The sequence below is a fragment of the Equus quagga genome, chromosome 15 (genome assembly GCF_021613505.1).
Source record: "Equus quagga isolate Etosha38 chromosome 15, UCLA_HA_Equagga_1.0, whole genome shotgun sequence".
In the NCBI taxonomy this organism is placed as follows: domain Eukaryota; kingdom Metazoa; phylum Chordata; class Mammalia; order Perissodactyla; family Equidae; genus Equus; species Equus quagga.
Genome location: NC_060281.1, coordinates 10,281,990 through 10,307,038, shown reverse-complemented (window position 1 = coordinate 10,307,038; position 25,049 = coordinate 10,281,990). Strand labels below are relative to the sequence as shown.

Sequence of the window (25,049 nt, the reverse complement as noted above, 5' to 3'; positions counted from 1 at the left end):
AATTTCACACTGTCCTAAAAACCAAATACAAATGCAGCCTTGTGAGAACCTGGCCAGAGAACTCACCTACCCAGCAATGCCGAGGCTCCTGACCATGGAAACTGTGAAATAAGAAATGGGTGCTGTTTTAAGCTACTTAAAAAAAAAAAAGTACAAGGAATTAAATAGATATTGAAAAAAAATGAGAAAAAAAGAGAGGCCTCAAAAATACTTATAAAAAAAACTTCAGTGACGACTATCACTTTTCACTTTGGCATCTCCCTTTCTAAAGATAGCTTCTCTTCAGGTAACCTTACTGATGTAATCACTTCCTTGGATAAATAAGAATTTAAATAGTTCTAAAGGCAACTTCACAACTTCAACAAACCAAGAAAATAACATAGCCTTTCCAGGAGAATCTAAGGGCCATTTGATTTTATTTTCCTTTTCAGATGAAGACAAAAGGTGTTCTTTATGTATGCAAGTTGGATATTTGAAAAGCAAGTTGTGAAAATAAAATTTTTGATGGGGTACTGTGGGATAAATGTTTTATTTATTTTTCAAAAGCCTTAGTATTTTATTACTAAACTCTATGGCAAAGTATCAAGTCATATTTTCTTAGAATATTTTCCCCCATTTTTACTCCAAAGAGCATAATGCAAGTAAGCCAAACTTGTCATATCTTATTTTTCACTAAATCATATTTTTAAGTGTTAAAGGAAATGATGATGGTTTTTCCAAAGGTTAGTGGACACCATCTCTGGTCTCTATTATGATCAACTAATACAGGAAAAGTTGTGCTATCTGGTATTTTACCAGAAAGTTCTAAAAATTTTGGTGGCAGGCAGAATAAAAGTCCCCCAAAGATGTCTACCTTCTAATCTGCAGAACCTGTAAATACACTACTTACATGGCAAAGTGACCTTGCAAATGCGATTAAGTTAAGGATCTTGAGATGGGGAGACTAGCCTGGATCATCCAGGTGGGCCCAATGTAATCACAAGGTCCTCAGAGATACGGAAGCAGGACTGTCAGATGAAAGACGTGACAAAGAAGCAGAGGTAAAAGTGATGTGGCCATGAACCAAGGAATGAGGGCAGTTTCTAGAAGCCAGAAAAGGCAAAGAAATGAATTCTCCCCTGCAACATCCAGAAGGAATAGTGTTGCTGTCACTTCGGTTTGAGCCCATAAGACCCACTTTGGACTTCTGAGCTCCAGAACTGCAAGATCATAAACTTGTGTTATTCAAACCACTAAGACTGTGGTAATTTGTAACAGCAGCAGTAGGAAATCAATACAATTTCCTTCTGGAGCAAATCTGTCCATTTTTGTTTTAATACAAACCACTGGCATTATGAAAGGAAGGACGGGAGGGAGGGAAAGTCAGGGCAGGAAGGAAGGGTTTCTGCCCCCTGGAGGCTCAGCAAAGGAAACAGACATCGAGTACACCGCAGTTTTTATCTTTTAGTGGATCCATGCGTGGCACCATGAAGACTCCTCAGACCAAAGGGAGAAACCGTCCCTAACCTGTTCAATATGAAACACCGCTTTACTCCATCTAGTGCCCGTGCTTTATGAGGCCCATGATGTCTGTGTTGTGTAATCTCCCAAATGAACCACATTTAATACATAATAATTAATTTTCCTTTCTAACTAGACATACTGCATTATCAATCAGATATTGCCAATCAACATAAAATTCAGAATAAATTAATATAACTTGAGCCAAAAACAAAAGAACTTGATGATCTGGCTAACCTTATTTGGGATGTTTCTGGAATACAGAGAAGGGTCCCGATGCAAGAGTTTCAAGAGCTCTGATATCTAACCATGGACACATAGCAAAAGGATTATCTTTAAGTGATCTGCATGTTTTCCAAGGGACGCAGGTCCCTACCACCTCCCCCAAGCTCATTTTCCCAAATGCTGAATAAGAAAGCTTTTACTTTGATGATAATGCATGGACACACAGCACTGGATCTGACCCCGGATCATCATTCAACCAACAGTTGTCCCTTTTTCCCTTCTGCCTCCCCCTTACTGCCTGTTCCATCTTCAGAAGGAAATACCACAGCAAGTCCTCGAATCCCTACACCAAGATGACAAGTCTATTAACATAACTATAACACTTCTTTCAAACCAATTCAGAAATCTCAAATTTCTAACTCCACAATTCAGCCCTCCGCTCCAGAAACATTATTCTCACATGTTCCATCTTTTCCCAAGGTAATTCACAGCATTCATCTGAAGGATATGTGACCTGTGAGATGGCCAAAACATCTACCAGAGAGAAAGAAGGGATGGGAAGCTTGGAAAAGCCATGAAGTGAATCAGTCTCTAAATGGTCCGGGGTATATTGTACACTCCTCAAAAAGGTGTGTGGATAAACAGCTCAACACACTGAAATATCACTGCCTGCAATTTAAAGGTTCTAGAAATTACAGAGCAATTTCTCATAACTCCCTTCGGTCTCTTAAATTTAGGAATATCAATTTTACTTACTGAATTTATATGACAGTACATATCGATTCTTAACTATAATTAAGAAAAAAATAATTTATTAGGCCTCTTTACCCTTGTTTGAACTTAGGGTTTTTTAATAATAAAATGTCTCTAACAATACAATCAGAAACACTTTTTTTTATTTCAATTCTTTAATTAAGGCAACATTAGAAAATAGCTTTATATAAGCAAAAAGTCAAGAAATCTTTATATATGCTTCATTAAGACATGTAAAAAATTAACAGGTATTAAAATAATATTAGAGGAGCCCAGTTACATGTCAGGCACTCTGCAAGGGTTGGGTTAACACTGCAACGAACAAAATGGACACTGTCCTTGCCGTCAATGTTTACAGGCCATTGTTAGTTTTATGAACCGCCTATTGAAGTCTCTGATCTGTTTTTCTACGGAGAAGAGTATCACTTTTCTTGCCAATTTATATAAATATTTCACATATTAAGGATAATAACACTTGATCATAAACAAAAATTCAAATACATTAAAATCTAAACAATTAATTGTTACATAAGTCATAAAAATAATTCTGAAGCATGAGTTATTTACTTAAAACTTATAGCTACGAATGCCTCATTCAAGAGTATTTTTAACCTCAAGAGACAGTAATACAAGGCGGTGAAGAGCACCAGGTTTAGAGACAGGTGGCCTGGTTTGGAACCCTGCTGCGCCACTTCCAAACTGTGACCTTGGGCAAGTCATACGACCTCTATAGGCCTCAACTTTATTAACTGCAAAACAGAGATAATTTAAGCACCTATTTCACAGGGTAACTTTGAGGATGACAATTCATGCCAAACACTTAGACTATACCTGGCATATAGTGCGCACTCAGTAAGCTTTATCTGTTTTCAGTGGTATGTAGCACCAGCTCATGACAGCTTGAGTGAGCTGATTGTTGAATTTTCAGAATTTTGTTAGCCAGTTGTTAAACACAGCCATCATTAAAAATTAAATGACATACAGCTACAATTAAATAAATTATATTAAAAACAAAGACAATATTTAAAACTTATCACTTACTAATTGTTACTGCATTTTTTATCTATGCTCTTGAGTGTATTGACATCTATTACACCTGCATGGTGGAAGTACCACCTGATGGTATGATCCCATGCATCTCTCTCCAACTTTGCACTCAGTGATGCCAAGTTGGCAGCTTGAAATTGACCACGGTGAAAGTATTTACACCACGGAGAAGAGCAAATTCTACAAAATCAAGGCTTTTTTGCCAGAAGAACTAGTTGCCAAATATTTACCAGCACACCACTGTTATTATAGTGTTATTATAGTGATTATTATAATAAATCACCTTTAATTTCTTTCTTTTTTGTAGGAAAAAAAGGCCAGCAAATCAAAATGTTAGTTATCTCTAGTCTACTTCTTGTCTCTGTGTGGGACTGTGTATACAAACTTGACTGCCAAGCTCAGGTTCCTTTTCAAAACTAAAGGACCACATACCTTTGTCTATAAGTGCGCCAGACAGGGGCCTTGCCTTTTCTATACCACCAAAGCCAGACAGACCCAGTATTCTTTAAAAGCAACAAGGCTCATCTGCCACGGTTCAATATGGAGGCCACCTTAAGGAGATAAAAGCTAAGTGCCAAACTGTCATCAGATATAGTCCACACATCTCTTAAAATTGTTTTGACCTTCTGACATTACTTAGCAACTCAAGTAAATATCAAACCCAGGCCCACACTCTAGTTGAAACACAAATATTAACTTTTAAAATAACGGTCAAGGTCTCGACGGGCTTCCAATTGCTCACTGCATGTCCTGTGTTAGGAACTAATGCAATATGTACATAAGCAATGTCTTTAAAGAGACCAATTAAATGTTTAGATTCATGTCAAAAGTGTGGCACTGTTTACACAGCACAGAATGAAGCCTGCAAGGCAACAGGCTGGCTGGGCCCTCAAGACTTACCCTACTTGGTCAGCACCAGGAGGAAGAGGAAAGACAGCACATGCATTTGGGTGCTTAAGTAGCACAAAGACTTTCTTAGGCCAGCATGATTAAGTGGAAAAAGCATTAAACTAGAAATTAAAATACTGGGCTCTAGTTCCAACTCTGGTGCTGACTCATTCTATGAGCTTAATATCTCTGAGCCTAATTCTTCTCAGACATGAAATGCAGGAGCTCCATTATACAATCACAGCTCTGTGACTCTGCTCTATTATTCAGAACAAAAATGTTGTCACTCTACAGAATCTTTCCTCCCCGCCTGCTCTACTATGATAACATAGTTATATTAAACTGACTCAAATTTAAATATCATATAAATAAATAGAAACATTTACATTAATGTGAAAATATAGAAATCTTAGGTATCATGTCTTAATTCTCCAGCTACACAATATTTACATTTTTAGGGTTATACTAACACAAAGGCAAATGCATGAACTAGGACCATACTTTTTTCCTTTCCATACTTTCACCAAACTGAGTCCAAGGCTCCCAACAAAAAGAAAGAATTTAACGCACACTCTGCTTTGCTGGCCCAGCGTCACAGGTTTGGATCCCGGACGCAGACCTAGCACCGCTTGTCAAGCTACGCTGTGGCAGCAGCCCACATACAAAACAGAGGAAGACTGGCAGACAGGTGAGCTCAGCGACAATCTTCCTCGAGCAAAAAGAGGAAGATTGGCAACAGATGTTAGCTCAAGGCCAGTCTTCCTCACCAAAAAAAAAAAAAAAGAAAGAAAGAAAGAACTTAATAAACATGTGGATAAACTGTATATTAAGGACTTTGAGGATTTTAAGACTACAACACTTCTACAGTCTACCTAATTATAATACAAGAAAATTAATGCAAAATTTATATGTGCATAAGCCTCATTTAGAAAGAAAAGGAGGACCTTCCACCACTGGGAATGATGGAGTAACAAGACTGGATTTCCTCTTCCACTTTGCATGACCAATTTTTTTTTTTTTTAAGATTTTATTTTTTTCCTTTTTCTCCCCAAGGCCCCCTGGTACATAGTTGTATATTCTTTGTCGTGGGTCCTTTTAGTTGTGGCATGTGGGACGCTGCCTCAGCATGGTCTGATGAGCAATGCCATGTCCACGCCCAGGATTCGAACCAACGAAACACTGGGCCGCCTGCAGCAGAGCGCACGAACTTAACCACTCGGCCACGGGGCCAGCCCCAAGCATGACCATTTTTTTCTCTAAAAAGAAAGACAAAATTCATGAAACCACAGTTTTTGGACACTAGACAATGGAGAGAATACATGATAATGATCTCTGAGAAAAGAGAAACAAACAAGGTGAGCCCTACTATCACCCCAGCTTACTGCGTGGAGCATTTACAGGCTACGGTGGGGCTGGGGAGGAGGAGATGTGGATAGGGAGGGGGCGAGGGAAGGGCTGGCAGGCTCCCTCAGCTGAGGAGACAGAGTTAATCTGAGGAGGCCAAGACACGGGAATTTCCAGGGCACAGAACCAGAAAGAATGGCAAAAGAGCAAACTTGAGCGATCTGCAAGAGGTTGTATCTTTATCTGAGCACAGTGAACATCATGTGTAAGGAAACCACCAGAAGCCAGGTAAAGAACCACCAGAAAGGAGTGGGCAGAACACAAAAGGGTATTGCTTCAGCAGTAGGGAAAATTTAGCCCCACACTAAAGCCTGCTCTGGTCCTCCCTAACAAAGCTTAAAAAGCAAAGCTTCAAAGAACCAAGCTATTCTAAGTACTTAACTGCATTACAAAAGGAAACTCAAAAACACTTACAGGAACACATTAAAAAAAATTCAGCACCCAACTAAATAAAATTAACAATATCCAGCATCTACATAAAAAATTACCAAGCATGTAATGAAGCTGGAAGATACAACCCATAATGAGGAGAAAAAGTAATCAAGGAACAGAGCCAGAAATGACACAGATAATAGAAGTAGTAGACAAAGATATTAAAAGAGCTATTATTAATATACTCCATATATTCACAAGATAGAGGAAGGCATGAGCATCTTAAGAAGAGACACAGGAGATACAGAAGAAATTTTTTAAAAGACCCAAACTGAACTTCTAGAGATGAAAAATACACTGGATGGAATTAACACCAGATTAGACACTGCAAAAGAAAACATTAGTGAACCTGAAGACAGTGATAACTCTGGTTAGCACGGTTAAGAAACTGAATTCAGAAAATCTTAAAGTCCAAAACCCTCAGTAGAAATTCATTCCTTCAACTATTTAAAAACAAAGTAATTATTGAACACCTACAATATGCCAAGTACCATAATAAGCACTGGAAAAATTAAAAAGACAAATAAAAAAATTGTTCTATAGTTTCCCAACTTAGTTTTGCAAACTTCAAAAGTAACTAATATTCTCTTATCTGATGATCCTATAAACAAATGTGCAATTTGTTTTCCTTAATCTCCCTACTGTAATTCCATATCATCACTAAGTTATTAGGTACTTTCTTATAATCCTGGGATCACTTCATATTCCAATCCACAGAAAAAGAAGTTGTACTATAATAGGGCCGTACTATAAGTTCTTCATTCCTACTTGTCCAGGATATAAAACAAGGCAAGGGACGCAGGACACACTGGCCTCACCATGTGAAAGCTGTATGCAAGTTACTCATAGGATATTTTATTCATACTGAATGTACAGCACCTTACTTGTCCCATAATTCACATTGCTGGTTTTCCCCAACAGACTGAGATCTCCTGAAGGAAAGTAATAACATCTTTTTCATCTGTATGTACGTCATGGGCACCCAATAAGTTTTTATGTAATCCTTTAAATAAATATATGAAAAACTTAAGTCAGATAAGAAATAAAATTCACTGGAACTCCGGCCGGGGTGGCACTCCTTTGAAACCATTATCACGTTCATCTGACCTATTCAAGCCAGTGCCTTTTCGCCCCACTGGACTGTGCCTAAAAAGACAGCCAGTGTGTGGATGATCAAATCAGATGCTGAAAATGATAGCTGAGGTCACAATGAACCACCTCAGCCACAAACCACCACACAAACCATAAGTCTGTCAATTGTTTATGAAAGTGCCAGACGGTTTATTAGGTCCATGTCACTTAATACACACAAACTTGCTTATAAATTACACCCATCAGAATCACATGAAAGCAGCACTTCTCAAAAACCAGCACTGTTTCATCATACACACGCAAATATTTAACAATTTTCTTCTTTTAAACTTCCTACTTTATTTGTGGTGGCATTTATCTTTATTACAGAAGGAAAAGACACTTTTTTAAAATGTCAAATATAGAGATTGGGGAAAAAAAATCTCACCCCCCGGAGTTAACCACTACTAACAGTCTGATTCTATCTTTCATACCTCTCCCTATATTTCAACACAGAATTTTTTCTTTTTTCATAAAAATGCCATACACATTAGTCCTCTGCCCTTTAATTTTCTTTAACAATATATTGGGGAAATGTTATAGGTCAATACTTAGAGATCTAACTCATATTTTTTATTAGTTGCTTAACATTCCAAGGTATGGAAATATCAAAATGTATTAACTATCCCCATCTGACAGTCATTCAGGTTACTTCCAGAATTTTTCTATTATAAACAATGACAATAAATATCATAATTCTACCTGTAGAAAAGATTCTGAAATTTTGTGTCAAAGAGTATATGTGCCTTCAGCAGCAGCCTCCTTTCCCTAAAGATGGTAACAAACCATATGTCACAAGCAACGCATGAGAGTACTGTTTCCCCACATTCTTGCCAGTCCTGGATGTTATACTAAACACTTTTGGAAGATGACAAGAATAAAAGTGGTTACTAACTTAAAAAAATATTATTTCTACTTTCCAAAATCATTTAAATTTCTCTGCAGACTTGCCCACTGTCAAAAATCTGCCAGCTATCTTCAATTAACCAGTGGGCTATGCCACAGAAATCTACTTGTGAGTTCCAGACGACCAACTTATAACACATTTTCTCTTAAAAATCAAGTTTAAATGAAGGTTAGATAATCCAGACTAATGCAAAGCTATATTTTTAATTTACAAAAATGGAAAAACAACATCATCACTGGTGTACAATATACATCGACATTTTGCTGTCAAGCTAGAATAATAATAAAAATATGTAACTTTGGAGCTATAAAAAAAGTTTAATAAATACATACAGCAAGCATGTCCTTCTTGGAAACACTTTCCAAATCGCAGCCTTCCCAACAACAAACTTGCCTGCTGCTATCACAGGGGAACTGAGGAGGCTGGACAGCCAGAAGAAACACAGCTGAGTTGGGGGTTGGGGGGCTAGTTAAAATGTATGTATGGAGACCCAAAAAATGAGGAGTGGAGTCAGGCCACCATTCACCTAAAAACCTCTATGTCTCCACTTCCTAGAAATACCAAGAGATAAGTTCCCTCCCTTCTTTTCTGTGCCCTTTCCTTCTCTGCAGCCCCCGCCCCCACCCTGCACACATACCATATGCCTGACTGAGGTGTGAGCCGATCCAGACTTTCCATCCCTTCCACCGCCGCTTCTGCTCTCCTAGGGTGTTAGAATTGAGGTCATACAGCATCATATCCTCCTCTACTCAGTCCCGATCCACAGCAGAAAGGAAGGCTCCAGATTCCAGCAGATCCTCAGAACGCAGGCCGAGGGAAGAGGTGAACTATGGAGGTGGTCAGCGGCCCGGATCTGCCTGCCTGGAGCCCGCATCTTGTACTTAACTAGGAAACAGCCGGATATCCACACACTGATGCAAAGCTGCCACTAAACCATCACTGAAGCTTCCGAGGTGGAAGAGTATTTTCACTGCATGTTCTAATTCCAACTGATATCAAGCCTAATCTATCTCTTAAGGCCCCAGAACACTGATGAGCCTGGGGCACGCAATTTATCATCACTGACATAATGCTGGTCCCTAAAATACATAAAGATCAAACAAAACACTGAAAACTCAGCATTCCTCTCATTGCATGTCTAGATCATGCTGCCATCGCTACTGCTGCCTCTGCCATCGCTTCACTTTCTCCACTCATTTCTTCTCTATTATTTTTCTTACTAATTCTCTAGTAAGCCGTCCTTTTTCATTAAGTGACTTAGATACAGCCAATTAAAGCACCCTTTCTATCTACCAGCAAGTAAGAAAGGAGACTAAGCAATGTGGAGAACCATAAATCAAGAGACCTCAGCTTAGATCTCGCTTTTTCCCTCTGCTGCCCCACTTCTCTGGACTTCAGTTTTCTCAAGTATAAAATCAAAGGACTGGCAATCAGCACACTCAATGTTTCTGTCTTTTCCCTGCATCAACCATAGCGATGGTAATTCTCCAAGATGGGCAGGAGGAGAGCAGAACCAGGGTCAGACACAGAACTATCCCAGAGCGGCACGAAGGAAAAACAAATGGCAACAGCTTAAGCAATCCCCCAGAACGAAACCCCTTCGAAACCAAAGACCACACTCCCTAGTCCTGAAGCTACTGCTCCACCTCAGACCCAAAGAACGGCCACTCAGGAATGTCTGTTCACATTCATTGATACAGTGAAGCATTCAAAGTACCGCCAAAGAAATCTTCCATTAACCGGAGACGCAAGAAGGAGGCTCAGAGGGACCAACATGCAGCCCTTCTCTCGAGTTGTATACGGTCACCATTGAACCAAAGGCAAAGGAAACACACACCTAGACAGGCAAGAAAAACACACAGTGATAAGACAGGTAACACTTTAAAAACTTCCAAAAAGAGGTCATTTGCACACACTCAAAGGTACCAAGTTTCCATATCCTTAATGCTGTGATGAGAGTGGAAAACTTTTAAAACTACGAATTTCTTCCAAAGTTCTTCTTCAGTCAGTGTTCCAGATAAATCTAACTCTCCAAAGTACAGCTGAATTCAGTGCCATTAATAAATAATACAGTCTCGAAGACTAGCCCAAGTAAGGAAATACAAAAGGAATCAATGATTTCAACCCATATCAAAAGCACCGAAGGCATTTTTAAAAGCTTTTCAAAAGGAATCAATAATAGTTTTGGAAAAAAATTAAAACCACAAATATAGTGATCATTTCCAAAATTAAAAATGAGGTGGATGCCATAAACAGTATGTCAGAAAGTGATGTCAAGGATAACGGGACAGATCATATTGGTATAAAGTAATAAGTTCACAACTCAACAGAAAACCTAAAAGATCACTAACTTTCTTATGTCTACCACCCTAAGGATCTAACATACTTGCTGACACACAAGAAACACTCAATAAATGTGTTCTAGTGGAATAAATGATGAATTAAGGCAAGCATTATAGGATGATTAGGAACTTTGGCAATCATTCATTTCAATTTCTAAGCCCATCCAAGACTAGCTAGTCAGCATAAGAGCCGGGAACGGAAACCAGATTTCCTGATTATTAGTCATTGCTTCCTTTATTGCTAAATTTCAAGAATTCAGAGTGATCAGAACTTTTTAATTGGACATATAACTCAAGAATCTACTCAATCATGAATTAGGCAGTATCTTATTAACTGGCTTATATGATCCATATGATTTCTTTCTTATCTTGAAAACTTATATTTCTGAAGTTTGTAATTAAATAGAGAGATACCAATGTAATAATACTAGCCAAAACCCATCAAGATACAAAATTGCTTAAATGGTTTCATGACATTAATTATCACCACTTCCTAACAGAATACATGCATTAGTCATTAAAAATGTTCTGAAATAATAGTTAATAGCATTTGAAAATGCTGTGATATATTAAGTGAATAAGCAGGATACAAAACTTTATCAACAGTGGTCTGAGTTTTTAAATGTTACGTATTAAGGAAAAATGAGAAAGAGAAAACAAAGAGAAAATACGTTGGAACATTAATTAGTATATTTGGATAACAAAACTACAGATTATTTTTTATTTATATTTTGTACATTTCTTTATTTTCCAAAATGCTAGCGAGTTTGTGTCATAGATTCTTCTTCTCGAATGCCCCCAAGTACTTACACAGTTCCTCCCTTTCCACTGACAAATACCAAAATTACATCTTTAGTCAATGGGATAGTTTTCCTGTCTAAATATAAAACCTATAATTTTAAGAGCTGCTTTAGTTAACAATGGAAATAAAAGATAATGGGGTTTTTCCCTCAAGTAACTAAATCCTCAACAGCCAGCAAGAGAATTTTTCACTGAAGTTTATGGATTATGAATAGCCCAAACCACATTAAACAAAAAGTAAACCATACTTCTCTCCTAAATATGGACCTCTACCAATAATTCCAGAACCATATTCGTTGACTATTTACTTAAACTGAAACTATTCACCTCTTATCACATATATTACTTGTAATCTGTACTTAATAATATATTAGTGTATATTTGAATGCACATAAAGATGGGCCACAATTATCTATAGTAGAGTTCTCTCCAGACTGGCTGTCAGAACACCAGGATTCTAGTCTCCAGTCAGCTGCCGAGTCAATGCAATCATGGGAACCTGGTTTTCTTGGCTATGAAACAAGGGCACTGGCTCTCATGTTACTTGTCTCAGAGAGTCGTTACAAGAATCCCATTGTATTATATATGTAAAATATGATACATACATATGGTGCTATAATTATGATGATCATCAAATTTAATTCAGAGTGGCCTACACCATGTTAAGAGTGTCTCATTCAATCTTTACGTTGCCGAATCACACCCAAAAGTTATTTCTCACTACTAAATCCACAGATTTGATCATCGATTTACGGCATTAGCTGAGTTCTTAAAAATGGAAGATAAAATTTTCAACCCAACATTGATTACCTATAAAAAAATCTGTCCAGTTTACATTAAAGTGTTGATTAAATCATTATCAGAACACTTTTCCTACAATGCAACGAAATGCAAGGTCAGACTGTCCAGATGAAACGGTAAGAACAAGAAAACCCTCTGCCCACACCATGCACGCCACAACACCAGCAGAAAGCCTTCTCCCCCCACTGAGAGGCCTTCCCTCAAATGCCAACCCTGCTTGTGAAACTCTCAGATGCCCAGATCACTCCTCTCTTGTAGCACTCAGAACGGGTGGGGCTGGTCCCCCTCCCTCACAAGTTTTCTCTTTGGGAGCACACAGCCCTGCAGCCCTGTGTTCCTCTTCCTTCCTCAGGTCTGGCTCCTTTGCACATTTTTTAAGCATAGCATCAATAAATATTTCGAAGTAAATCACATCTTCCTATTTGGTGAAGGTCACTGTCTCCTGGCCTCAAGTGCTTCATCTCTTCCTGGTTTTTCTAAGGAAATTCTGAATACAAAATGTGACGGAGGCTGGGAGAGAGTCTACATTACATGGTAGTTTGTTCACCTGAAGCATGTAATCAATTAATTTCTGACTAGAAATATGAAAAATACGAGGTTGGGAACAATGCTGCTTAAATGTTTTCAAAGAAATTCTAATTATAAAAGTATTTCCTCCTGTTTATTTTATCACTTTTGTTCTACTGAAGCACATATTAAAATTTCTATAGTTTTCTAAATGGAAAAGCATAGATATTAAGTATATCTGTTTTACCTACAAGAAATACTAAAGTATTCTTGCACTTTGCTTTCTGTAACTTAGAATGCTTCAATCTTTCTTTGAACCCTAGAAAATTCTTCAAAGAAAAAGTATAAAGACTACAAATTATCTATAGTAGCTATGTTGTTATGGCTTCTGGAAGTGCTTGAAGGACACGTTCAAATAACACTGCAAAGACCTTCATAACCATAAGCCCTCACTTAAAGAGATTATAAAATTCATACTATCTATGCAAAATCAAACTCTGATTTTCAATCACTCAGCTTTTTATCTACCAAGTATTTTCAGCATTCTCCAGTTTCTATTATGCAAAGTTATCACAAAGATCACAAAATGAACAACAAATCCTCCTTTAATCATTCAGTCTTACTCCTAGCAAAGGCAGTCACGGTGCTCCAGCGTTCCTAAGTATTCGCAGGTGGTGGCTCTTCTAAAATATACAAAAATCAAGGAATTTTGCTCCACCTCTTAACTCACGTGGTTTTAAAGTTCAAACGTGATCATTTACATAAAGCACTGTCTTCACTCCAAGGGGCAAGAGTAAAACTCTGGGTTCTTAGACGTGATAACGCATACAGTATTATACCCGGGTTGCAATCAAATCACCAGAACAAAAACTCCCTAAAAAATTAAAATAAACTACCTTCTACCTAACCCTACTTCTGACTCATTTTAAAAGAAGTAATTCAATATCCTAAGAGTTGAACTTTCACATGTTTTGCAGGACAGGGACTACTAATTTCAGTCTCTCCTTAAAATAGAACAGTTCAACTAATTTTAGACTCAAGTGTTATAAAGCATCAGAGCTGCCAACTCACTGGAGACCTGATTCGCAGCAGCAGCAGCAGCATATGGAGATGTACTAAACAAACTGTCAGATTGCTGACCTCCAAGCCACCCGTGCGATTCCATGGAGTATGTGCAACAGACGATGCATGTACCCAAAGTAAAACAGTACCTAACAACAACATGACCATATGAAAGGGAATAATCAGGGCCTGATTGATCTAAATAATAACTATAATATGCAATGGTTCAAAAGTGTCAAAAGGAGCTACCGGTATAAAAAGGCTACTAACCATCTGCAAAACATGTACGTGATAAAGGACTGTTATCTAACATACACAAAGAACTCTTAAAACTCAACAGTAAGAAAACAATCCAATTAAAAAATGGAAAGATCTGAACAGACACCTCACCAAAGGAGATATAAAGATGGCAAATAAGCATATGAAAGGATGTTTCACATCATATGTCATCAGGGAATTCCAAATTAAAACAATTCAATACCACTACACACCTATCAGAATGGCTAAAATCCCAAACACTGACACCACCAAATGCTGGTGAGGATGTGGAGCAACAGGAACTCTCATTCATTGCTGTTGGAAATGAAAAATGGGACAGCCACTTGGAAGATAGTTTAGCAGTTTATCACAAGATAAACGCACCCTTACCATATGACCCAGGAGTCACACTCCTAGGTGTTTACCCAAATAAGTTGGAAAGTTATGTCCACACAAAAACCTGCACCCAAGTGTTTATAGCGGCTTTATTCATAATTGACAAAAGTTGAAAGCAACCAAGATGTCCTTCAATAGGTGACCGGATAAACTGATCCATCCAGACAATGGAATATTACTCAGCAATAAAGAGAAATGAGCCATACCATGAAGACACATGGAGGAAGCTTAAACGCACAGAACTAAGTGAAAGCGAGTCTGAGAGGGCTACATACTGTATGATTTCAACCATGCCACGTTCTGGAAAAGGCAAAACTATGCAGAAAATAAAAGGATCAGTGGTTGCCAGAGGTTTAAGGGTGCGAGAGGATGGACAGGTAGAACACAGAGGATTTTCTGGGCAGTGCAACTATTCTGTATGATACTCTAATGGGAGACATACGATAAACATCTGTCAGGTCCCACAGAACTGCACAACACGGTGAACCCGAATATCAACTATGGATCTTAGTTAATAATAATGTACCAGTATTGGTTCATCAATTATAACAAACATACCACACCAACGCAAGGCACCAAAAGGGGAAACGGGGGGCGGAGGGAATCTATGAGAACTCTCTGTACATTGTGCCCAATTTTTTCCGTAAACCTAAAATTGCTCTAAAAAGTATTCTATTATTTAAAAAAAAAAAAAAAACGCTTCTGGCCTAGGAGGAGCCAGACACTTAAGTCCTTAGGTCCATCTCATTCACCGACTGTCTATGTAACCTCTACGGCCCCAAATGCTTCACATGCCTTATTTTATCCCACCTCTGTGAACCTCGTGAGGTACACCTGCCACATCTACCTCACTGGGTTAATAAAGGTAGGATAAAATAAGCCACCAAGTACTATTGCGTCACGCCAAAAATCAAGAATACACATTGTCACAGTGGCATGGCCAGCATGGAGGACTGTAACAGTGAATATAGGGGCATTTTTTAATTCACTGGGACAACAGTATCTTTGTATAATGTCTTTAATACCAGGATTCACTGGGAAATATTTTCACCCACTAGAGAAAAATCAGGACTTTGTCTGCTCCCTTTGACGATTTTTTCCAGGAAACATTTCAGGCAGCTATCAAAGCAGCCACATTCACTGGTGACATTTACAGAACTTAATTCTTTTCAAAATCTCCTCAACCTCAATACACACTGGAAATGCTCATATATTTTATTTTCCTTTCATGGATATCTAATCATTAGAATTTATAATCCAGTGAAGATACAACAGTTCAAGCTCCAACATCTACTTAATATTTCAATTGAAACAAAGCACTGTGAATTTTTAAACTATTAATTTTGATTTCATGCACCCATTTAACACATTTCAGAACGTTCTAGTATTAATCAAAATCATAATCCTAATAAAACATTCTCATAAAAACTATTTCTGCAACATTTCCCAGTCAATGTAATGAAACTCAAAAGTTTGTCAAATATACACTGCTGTTCAAATGTCACTGCTACCACTTATAGCTCTATGATTTCAGGAAAATTAACTTCTCTCTGCCTGAACTTCCATATTGGTAAAATGGCAGGAGTTTAGCCAAGATAAAGAGTTATGAGAATTAAAAATGACATATATGTAATTCATTTGCAATACCCAGCACTGTGCCTGGCATATAAGTAGACAGACATATAAATGGTAGCTATTACTTTTTACTATTTTAAGTTAAAAATTAAAGGCTTAACACACTAATTCAAGGATGGTGCAGAACTTATATTAAATGATCCTATAAACCATTGCCTCTTATATACCAAACAAAACTGACTCTACAAATCTCCTGAAGTGTAGGTAGGAAAAAAAAAATGATTAAGAGGCTTTTTGAAATAAAACCAAATAAATAAATTGCTAAAATATATCGCAAGATTTGTTTTTTAATCATTTATAGCTACTTCTAAAAAGGATCTGAAACCAATAATTTTATTTGCTTACAGAAGACAGATGCAACGCTGTAAGATACTACAAATCATGCTCAGAGGATTCCCAACAAGAAGACTGATGAGGCATTACTTAAAGGGCCCTACATTAAACACAACATTCCAGTTTTCTAGGTCAAACTGGTTGCTGTATTTCCAAAGTCAAGCAAGACAGCATTCACACCATTTCACTACCAAGGAAGGTCTAATAATGATTAATACTAAAAATTTGTTTCAAAAACATATTTCTAATGAGCACATAGTACAAATTTTTTTCACAAATTAAAAAGAACACACTCCAGGCTTCTTCAAATATAACTCCAACAATGGAAGTTGTTACACCTCTTCCTGTCCCCACATACAGAACCAACCAGTCAGCCATCCTGTCAGTCGATGACATTTCTCTTGAATCGGCCTTCCATTCCAACCATCATAATTTTGCAGGGGACTCTAACCTGCCTTCCTGCTTCCTGGATCCTCCTTTCTGCTCAGTCCTCCACATTGGTACCAGAGTTCTCTCTCTAAACCATATCTCATTGGTAACATCTTGCTGAAGACCATCAGGGTTCCCCTGCCTGCCTACAGAATAAAGCCCAGACTTGGCCCTGTGTGTAGCATTCAAGGTTCTTTTTCAATCTGGTCCAACGTAACTCTCCATATTCACCCATTTCCATCTTCTATAGCCTCTACCCAATCCCATCCCTAAAACCTACCGTGCAGTTTAGCCCAACATTCAAAAGGGATTCTGTGGTTTTGTTAGTGAAATGGAATAGTCGTGCCAGCCTCTCCTCTTCGAGTTTTCCTCCCTGGTACCTTCACCTTCTCACAGGTTAAATCCCATTTGATCCTAAGTAGGAAGGTTTCCCCGACACCCAACCCAAGCAGAATTATTTGCTTCCTCTTCTGAGAGAGATGAAAGTAGGGTGGAAAACAATAGCAAATACAATTGCATTAAAGGGATAGACCAAAAAATAAATAAACAAAAGCTTATGTGATCACTTACAGAAACTATGATATACTTCAAGTCAGCCACCCGAAATCCCTCTTTGCAAGTAGTAGGTCAAATGTGATCCCTAAATTACTAAGAGCTGAAAAACAGACATGGAAGTCATTCTTCAAAACCCGTTATAGACGGAAGAGTCCCATATAACCAAAGCATCTGAGTTTCTTTTTAATTAATATGAAACACTAAACATTATCAACTACAAATCTTCTCACTCCATTCATCACACTTACAGAGCCAGATAATCTCGGTGAATTTTATAAATTTTTATACTCAGTCATGGAACTAAAACGGAAAAGAACACATGACAGCCTAGATTCTCCATCTTTTTGTCATCTCCATAGCTTCAGATGTTTTTACAATCTCCAATTCCATGAAGACGCTTTGGTCAAACACTCCAGCTCCCCACGGAGCCAGGCTCCTGGGTACACAGGACCCAAAGGCAGAAACACAGATGCTTCTTTGCCTGGCTACAGAATAACAGTAAGACGAGAAATTGTTCTCACCACCTCTCCTTATATGTCAACTATTATCTAAAATCATCACTGAGTCAGAAAATAAGCAACCTCCAAACTGCTCAAATAATGTTTTTAAAAGCTTTTTTAAAAGTCCTTGACTAAATAAACATTGCCATAAACGTTATCAAGTGAAGTCAGAACAAAAGAAACTAAAGGAGCATCGGTCTGATACTTGGGGTTCAAAGTCCAATTCACTAACAATATCCAACAACTGCTTCATTCCTGAACTGATGCGTGTCCTTATGGTGTCAGGCAATGTTCTCCGGCCAATTTAAATCCTAATTATCTGGTAGAAATTACTTTCCACATCCATGTTGTAACATTATAAAACATTCAATTGTGTCATTTTGAAAATCCTCTGGGACTTCAATGGAGCGCTCAGATCTTCTCTCGAACTGTAGCGCAGTCAAATATATTATGTTATGGTTGTTAACGTGTGTCCAAACTTTAAGTTTCCAATTTCAGGACAGACACTTCACCCTCCACATGCCAGACGCTGCTGGCTGCAAACCCAATATCTATTCTTTCCTTATTCTTTACCAACAGAACTTCAATTTTGTTTGGGGCACTAAACAGGGCCAGTTTAAAAATCTGTATTTTACTGGTCTGCCTTGCAGACAGCAATGGCCCCGTAACAGTTCTGGCCAATGAGAGACAAGTTAAAGTTGCTAAGTGGGCTTCTAAAAAAGTTCTTTAAAAGGAGGCTGAGTCAACCAGTTTGCATCTTTTGTCCTCTGTCCTTACACTTCCCCTTATTCCCATCTGGAACTGAGACACAAGGGCTTGAAGAGGAGCGGCCATCTTGTGACAAGAGAACCACTACATGATACACTACAAGTGGCTAAGGAGAAATATAGGAGTCTGGGTCCTACTGGCAAATAGAGGTGCCCTACAGTCCTAGCCTGCCTAACTTGGGCCTCTCAGTACCTAAGAAAAGGGAAAGATTTTTTTGGTTAAGCACTATCCTCTGCTTTCTGTTACAAACAGCCAAACACAATCTCAACTGACATCCATTACCAGATTAAGCCTATTTCATTCTTTAAAGAAAAGAAAAAGCCCAGACTAATACTGTTATCACCAGCTACAAGATAACATTATCATGATGCAGCACAAAGTTCACTTATTACACAACTGACCACTAAGCCATGAGCAGATGAAATCTGAAATCAAATTTTTGCAGAATCCTGGAAGTCAACTGAAAACCACTGAGCAAGGTCATCAAAGGCTATGCTACATGAAGGGGAGAAATTCCCGGAAACGTCTATACTCCAATTTTCAACTCAACAGGCACCAGAGTTGGTTTATACGGTTAAAAGGCAGGACTTTTACCAATCACATAGCTATGTAGACTGTAAAACTGAAATGAAAATGAAAACTACAGCTGGAGGAACTCTCAGTTCCTTCTGTCACCAAGCACAGAGGCAGAATCATACAGCCACAGCCCTAATGAGAGAAGGGACTCAAGCAATTGCTCAAAGTTTTCATGAAAAACAGAAAATGACGGAAGAGGCGTTTTTAGCGATCTTTTTTACAGTTGTCTGGGGATAACATTAATTTCCAGGTCAACGGAAAAATATTCATTTTGTTGGACCAAAATAATTTACCTTTTTAATTGTCTAAAATGTACAGAATAAAATTTGTTGGGTTCACATTAATGATCTCATTTTCACACTCATATTTTAAAAAGTAACAATGTGTTAAGAAAACAAAATCTGCCAAAGACAGACTCAAACAGCAGAATTTCATAAAGTGACAGCTAATTAATATTAATAACATCATAATATATAGTAATTAATTCTAATAAGAGTATATAGGTTAGTTTCCCTATACTGATGAGAAAGACAAGAGGAACCATTTTTATCTTTTATGCTAAGCTGCTAAAAATGTTTTGTACTACAGGGTAAATACACTGGATAATTTACTATAGACACAAAAGGAAAGCCACTGACCTGAGCAATTTCTAGCCTAAAGAATAATAGACAAATACGTTTTATTCGTAAATAAATGCCTTTATTCACCCTGAGCTGAAGTAATGTGTATTTTTTTAATAAGATGTCCTGAATATTCTGGCCATGGATATATTTTGTAAGTAAAAGAACTAGAAAATGAATCGGAACACGGTACACGTCTCTGTAGCAAACAGCTCTTTCTGTGTTATTCCAATTCCGCAAACAGTTGCCTATTTCCACTCAGGAGTAAAGGACCAAGGCAAAACACAAAAATAGACCACGCCATAAATAATTAGGCCTCCTTCACTTGCCACTCTTCTTGTTTTTCTGCAGAGCTGGGTCTGAAGTCCTTCCAAGGCTGCCTGAGGACTAAGCCTAACAAAACTCCCAACCTCTACGTCGAATACTCATGATTCCTAACATTATAGATTATTATAATTCTATGTTTCTGACAACAGACAGATTTTGAATTTTTTCCAGCTGACTCCAACACTTACACTATTCAACAGCTGGGGCATATGATAACTTGGCAACCTGAGAATACTCTAGCTGAGTGCAAACTCATTCTGTAACCAAGGAACCTTGTCAGAAATCACAATCAAAATAACCTCTCTTCAGTTCAAATGGGAATGTAAAATGTTTTGAACATTGCCTCGTTTCAGAAAATGAGCAACCGTACTTTGAGAGTTTAGTGAACTGACACTCCCTATTCAAAGCCCACAATTCTTTTCTGATTAGATCAGCCCCCATAACAAGTCATCAGGATAATAAGCACTGTAGTGAAGTCATCGTATTGGATACTGATGGGAAATCAGAACTGGCTTCAAAACACATTGGGAAACAACGAGTTTTCCAGGTCTCCAGCTTTTCATGGAATATACTGCCCAATACTCTTACTTTTCTTCCCCAAACTAAATGAAACATAGAACATCTATAAAGCCAAGTACAAATTGATGACCTAAGCATTTTAAAACCACAAAGAAAATAAAGGAAACGAGTCTCATTTTTTCAGTGAAATTTTGGACTATATGTTTGAAAAATTGTGCGTTTAAGCGCAATATTCATCATTAGATTATAATTAAAATGAAGGGTGGTGAGAACTGCCATAGCTTGCAGATCTTTAACTTCCTTTTATTTCCATAGGCAAATAGAGACAAGCTTTTAAATAATGTCTGCTTCTTCAAGACAAGTCAATTCAGCACATTAGGTATGTCTGTTTTCAAAGACACCTGAATCAACCACATGTCACTGAGGTAAAACGTGATGGGACAAAAATTCATACAGCTATAATTTTTTTCAAAAGCATAAAATATATATACTTTAGAACTTTCAGACTTTTTCTTTCTGACTTTAAAGAGCACAGACGTTTGTCTTCAATAAGGTTTACTAATCTATATTGCAATATTTCTCATTTTTAAATTTCTGGAGAGAATTGATTAGGAACCTTATTTCAAAATGGCAAGATGGATATAAACATGAATACATTGCAAGCACATACACACAAATACTATAAATGCTCTTTAGCCTAAAATATCACACTGCACTTGCTCAGTGGCAGTATTATACACAATAGAGTCTTGGCACAAAGGAATTCTGATTGTGCTGTTTACAAGTTTCTACATGGATTAAAAGAATGTCAGCAATAAAATAGGTCCTAGAAAGACATAAAACATAATTGTGGGTGGATTTTGAGCTTTCAGGAGATTTGAAATTTAATTATTCAGTTCAGGATTTTATATTTCTACTTGCTACTAGGAAACTATTAATATATGCATTTTTAACCATATAATCCCCATTCAATTTACAGAAACTGAGTTTGTTAAACCCAAAGCAAATATCCAAAAAATGCAAAACCATTTGACTCCAACCTAAGGAACAGGCCACTATACTCACTATTACTATATTCAGGCTCTGAGAGCTACCCTGGGGTGTGGAGTGTTTTAGGAGCCACAGTAAGAAGACCATCTATACTCACCGAAGAATAATTTCCAGAGACAAAAAGATCCTTTAAGACGAGCAGGTGTACTTTCTTACATTATATTTGACTATCAAGTCAAAGTAAACATAATACTAGAATATAAATATTTATCAGGTTGTCATAGAATTTCCCTAGCATAAAGGATAGGCAGAAAAATATCTCAAAATATACTCCTTTAAATTTACAACCGACCAAGTCTTTCACCTATCACACTATCAAATGATTTTTGGGATATATAAAAATGGGTGTATAGTCACAAACCATAAACTTTTTTCAAATAAGATCGTTTTAAGAAAAATGGCTTGGCGATGCTCTCAGTGGTCAGTCCATTTATTTAAGAACCCAAGAACCTTTTTTATAGGGTTAACCAATACCCCAGGCCAAGCAAGAGCAGCAGTGCCTTAGCAACCCCTCGGAGAATTCACCGGTACCCAGCCTCCCAGGAAGAATTATGATTATGCGTAGTGCTTATGAGCTTTTACAGGGGAGAGAAAACACGACGTGCTTCTTGGAAACCAAACCACTTCCCCCCACTCTACCGCCCGTCCAAGGGCGTCTCCACATCGTCGCCCACCCCACCACCCTCCCTGCGTTGCGGGTACTGAATGCCATCCACAAAGACCTGGTCCATTCCCAAGATTGGTCCAGACACCTGTTTACTTGAGCCCTAGCAGCGGCGGCTCTGGCTAAGCAAAGGTAACGGTCACCCCGCTGGTGCGTGCCAAGCCCCGCAGCCTGAGCGCAGGGGACCACATACCTTTGTACCTCTCCAGGACATCCTCGTAGGCCTGGAGGTACTCCTGCTCCTCCACGTACAGGTAAGCGGCTGGGGAGAGGTACCCCGCCATGCCCAAGTTGATCTAAGCGATGACAGGCCAATTCCCCTCTCCCCTTCGGAACCCGGAGACAGGATCGTAGTCAGCAAGACGCAGCCTTGGGAACTGGAGAAGCGGAAGGAGCAGCAGGCTGGGGAGAGCGTGGCGCCGGGCCGTAGAGCCGGCGGAGGGGGCGGCGGGCGCCGGAGCCGGCAGAGGAAACGCCCAAGCCCCCTGGCGGAGCGTGGGGGCCGGCCGCCCGGCTCCCGGGCAGCCAGAGACCCGCTCGGGTTTCAGCAGCGGCAAATCTCGGCGGGCCCGGGGGCGGCGACCAGCAGCGCCACGCCACGCGGAGGAGCCGGGAGCTGGGCGGGGACGGGCGGGGGGTGGCCGGCGACAGGACCCTCTGCGGCCCACGCGGCCGCCCCCCTGGCCCTGCGCGGGGCGCCTGCTCCGGGCCGGACCCCGGCGGCGGCGGCGGTACGGGAGGACGGGCGCGCTGCCTCCGCCCGGGATGCTGCGCGGCGCATCTGCGGCATTTCCTGGCCGCCGCGCCGCAGACACTCGCCCGCGCCCCCGGAGAGAGGGAGGGAGGAGGGAGCAGGGCGGAAGGGAGGGGGCGAGCGCGGCGGTCAGCGCCCCGGCTGGCGCGGCTCCGACCCCGGCGCCTCTCGGCCCCGCCCTTCCAGGCAAAGCCGCGGTGCCCCGGACCCCCTCCCCCGGCCGGCCCACCACGGTTGATCCCGCGGCCAAGCACGCCCACCCCCGGACGCTGGCCGGCGGGCCCCGGATCCCCGAGAGCAAGGTTGCTATTTGGGACCCACAACAGGTGCCTGGGAAACAAAGCCGCGGACCGCGGCCACCGGCGTGCGCAGCCCCTTGCTGAGGGGCCGGCGGCTCTCCCCGGGGAAAGTGTGGCGGGGAGGAGAGGGGGAAATACTTTTTTCCACCCGGCTTATGGCACAGAATGATTCAGGTCACTCTGTGACCGCGCAGGGCGGGAAGGGCACGGGGGTCCGTGCCCAGGGCAGGTCGCGGGGGCGGGGCGGGGCGGCCTCTGCAGGTGGCCCCGCGCATCAGGGCCTGACAGCCGAGACGCGCCTGCGCGTGCGCGCCCGGCACCCCGCAGCGGCCAGAGGACCAGCCGGCGGTCCCTCCCTTCCGCCCCCCAGAGTCAGCCTGTGCATCTGCTGCTGCGCTCCGCGCCCTCAGCCCCTGTCCCTTCATAACACCCCCAGCTTTGTCACCTCCCTCCTTCTCGCTACCCACTGTTCACTCCACACAGTGAACTTGAGTAAAATGGATACAATTCCCTTAATTTTGACATACCATATACTGCTAAAGTGGGTGAGTTTCGGGGTCCACTGGAGGAACCAGTTGGAACCCAGGCAAGTAAATGGATGTGTTTAAGAGTACTGACTGAAGTCTTGGATGGAATCCTGGCTCCCTACTAACTGTGACACTGCCAAGTTACTTATCCTCTCTGAGCCTCTCTCCATCAGTAAATAGGGACGATGATAGTGCCCACCTGATAAAGTTGTGACGTTAAATCGCTCTGTAAGTGTTGGCTATTATCATTATTAGATAAACCAGTTCATTGTTGGCCGTCTGACTTATGACAACTTCCCCTCCTGCCCACGTCTTCCCTCCCTATTTCCTTCTTTCACAGTACTGCCCTTTTGTCCTTGACGTTTTCTCTTTCTTTTTCGGTGTTGTGAAGCTGGACCATTTTCCCTGAACTCTTAGATGGGGATGAGTACTCTTGGAAAAAACCTTACTTGAGTTTGAATTGGAGAGCTTTACTTCTCCTCAGCAACTGGCCCACTTTTGTTAATCCAAACAAAGCAAGACCACATCTCCTTTTCCATCCTGACCACTGGCTTATAATCTGAGTTTGATCCTATGTCCCACTAAGCCTTTAGGATCGCTAGGGTTTTCTTGCAACTTGGCATGCCTTTATGTAAACGTTAGTTCATGAAGTAACAAACACGTATCCTATGGAACACCCTGAAATGAAAGGGTTAGCAGTTAGATCTCTTGAGAGTCCTTCCATTTACAGACCTCACATGTGCAGACATAGATCTCTCAAAACTGTCTTGTCTTCCTCACAATGAGTAAGGTCATTAAGAGCATAGTCTGAGTCTTCATCAGAGACTGACACCCAAGAGCACCCAGTTTTAAGAATATAAGCAGGGCACACTTAAGTGATTTTAACTGTCCATTTAAGAAGCCAGTCAAAATGAACAGAAGCAGCATTTGGGATTGTCTGTAAAAGCAAACTTTGCCCCGGGGCCGGACCTGTGGCCAAGTGGTTAAGTTTGCGCACTCCACTGCAGAGGCCCAGGGTTTCGCCGGTTCAGATCCTGGG

General features: G+C 40.1%; 1 protein-coding gene across 20 annotated transcripts in view; it reads right to left on the bottom strand.

The window, feature by feature from the left end:
* The window catches only part of DST (dystonin), a 439,342-nt gene that overhangs the window by 314,809 nt on the left and 99,484 nt on the right, over positions 1-25,049 (bottom strand). For 3 of the 20 annotated variants that reach the window (XM_046639577.1, XM_046639579.1, XM_046639580.1), the window contains exon 1: positions 22,624-23,370. The exons of 13 other annotated variants lie outside the window; for them this stretch is intronic. In XM_046639577.1, coding sequence (XP_046495533.1) covers positions 22,624-22,714 — 91 coding nt within the window. In that variant the 5' untranslated portion in view covers positions 22,715-23,370. Of the gene's footprint in view, positions 1-22,623; positions 23,371-25,049 lie in introns of those variants that run through there. 4 more of the 20 variants (XM_046639587.1, XM_046639588.1, XM_046639591.1 and 1 more) reach the window with 3 other exon arrangements.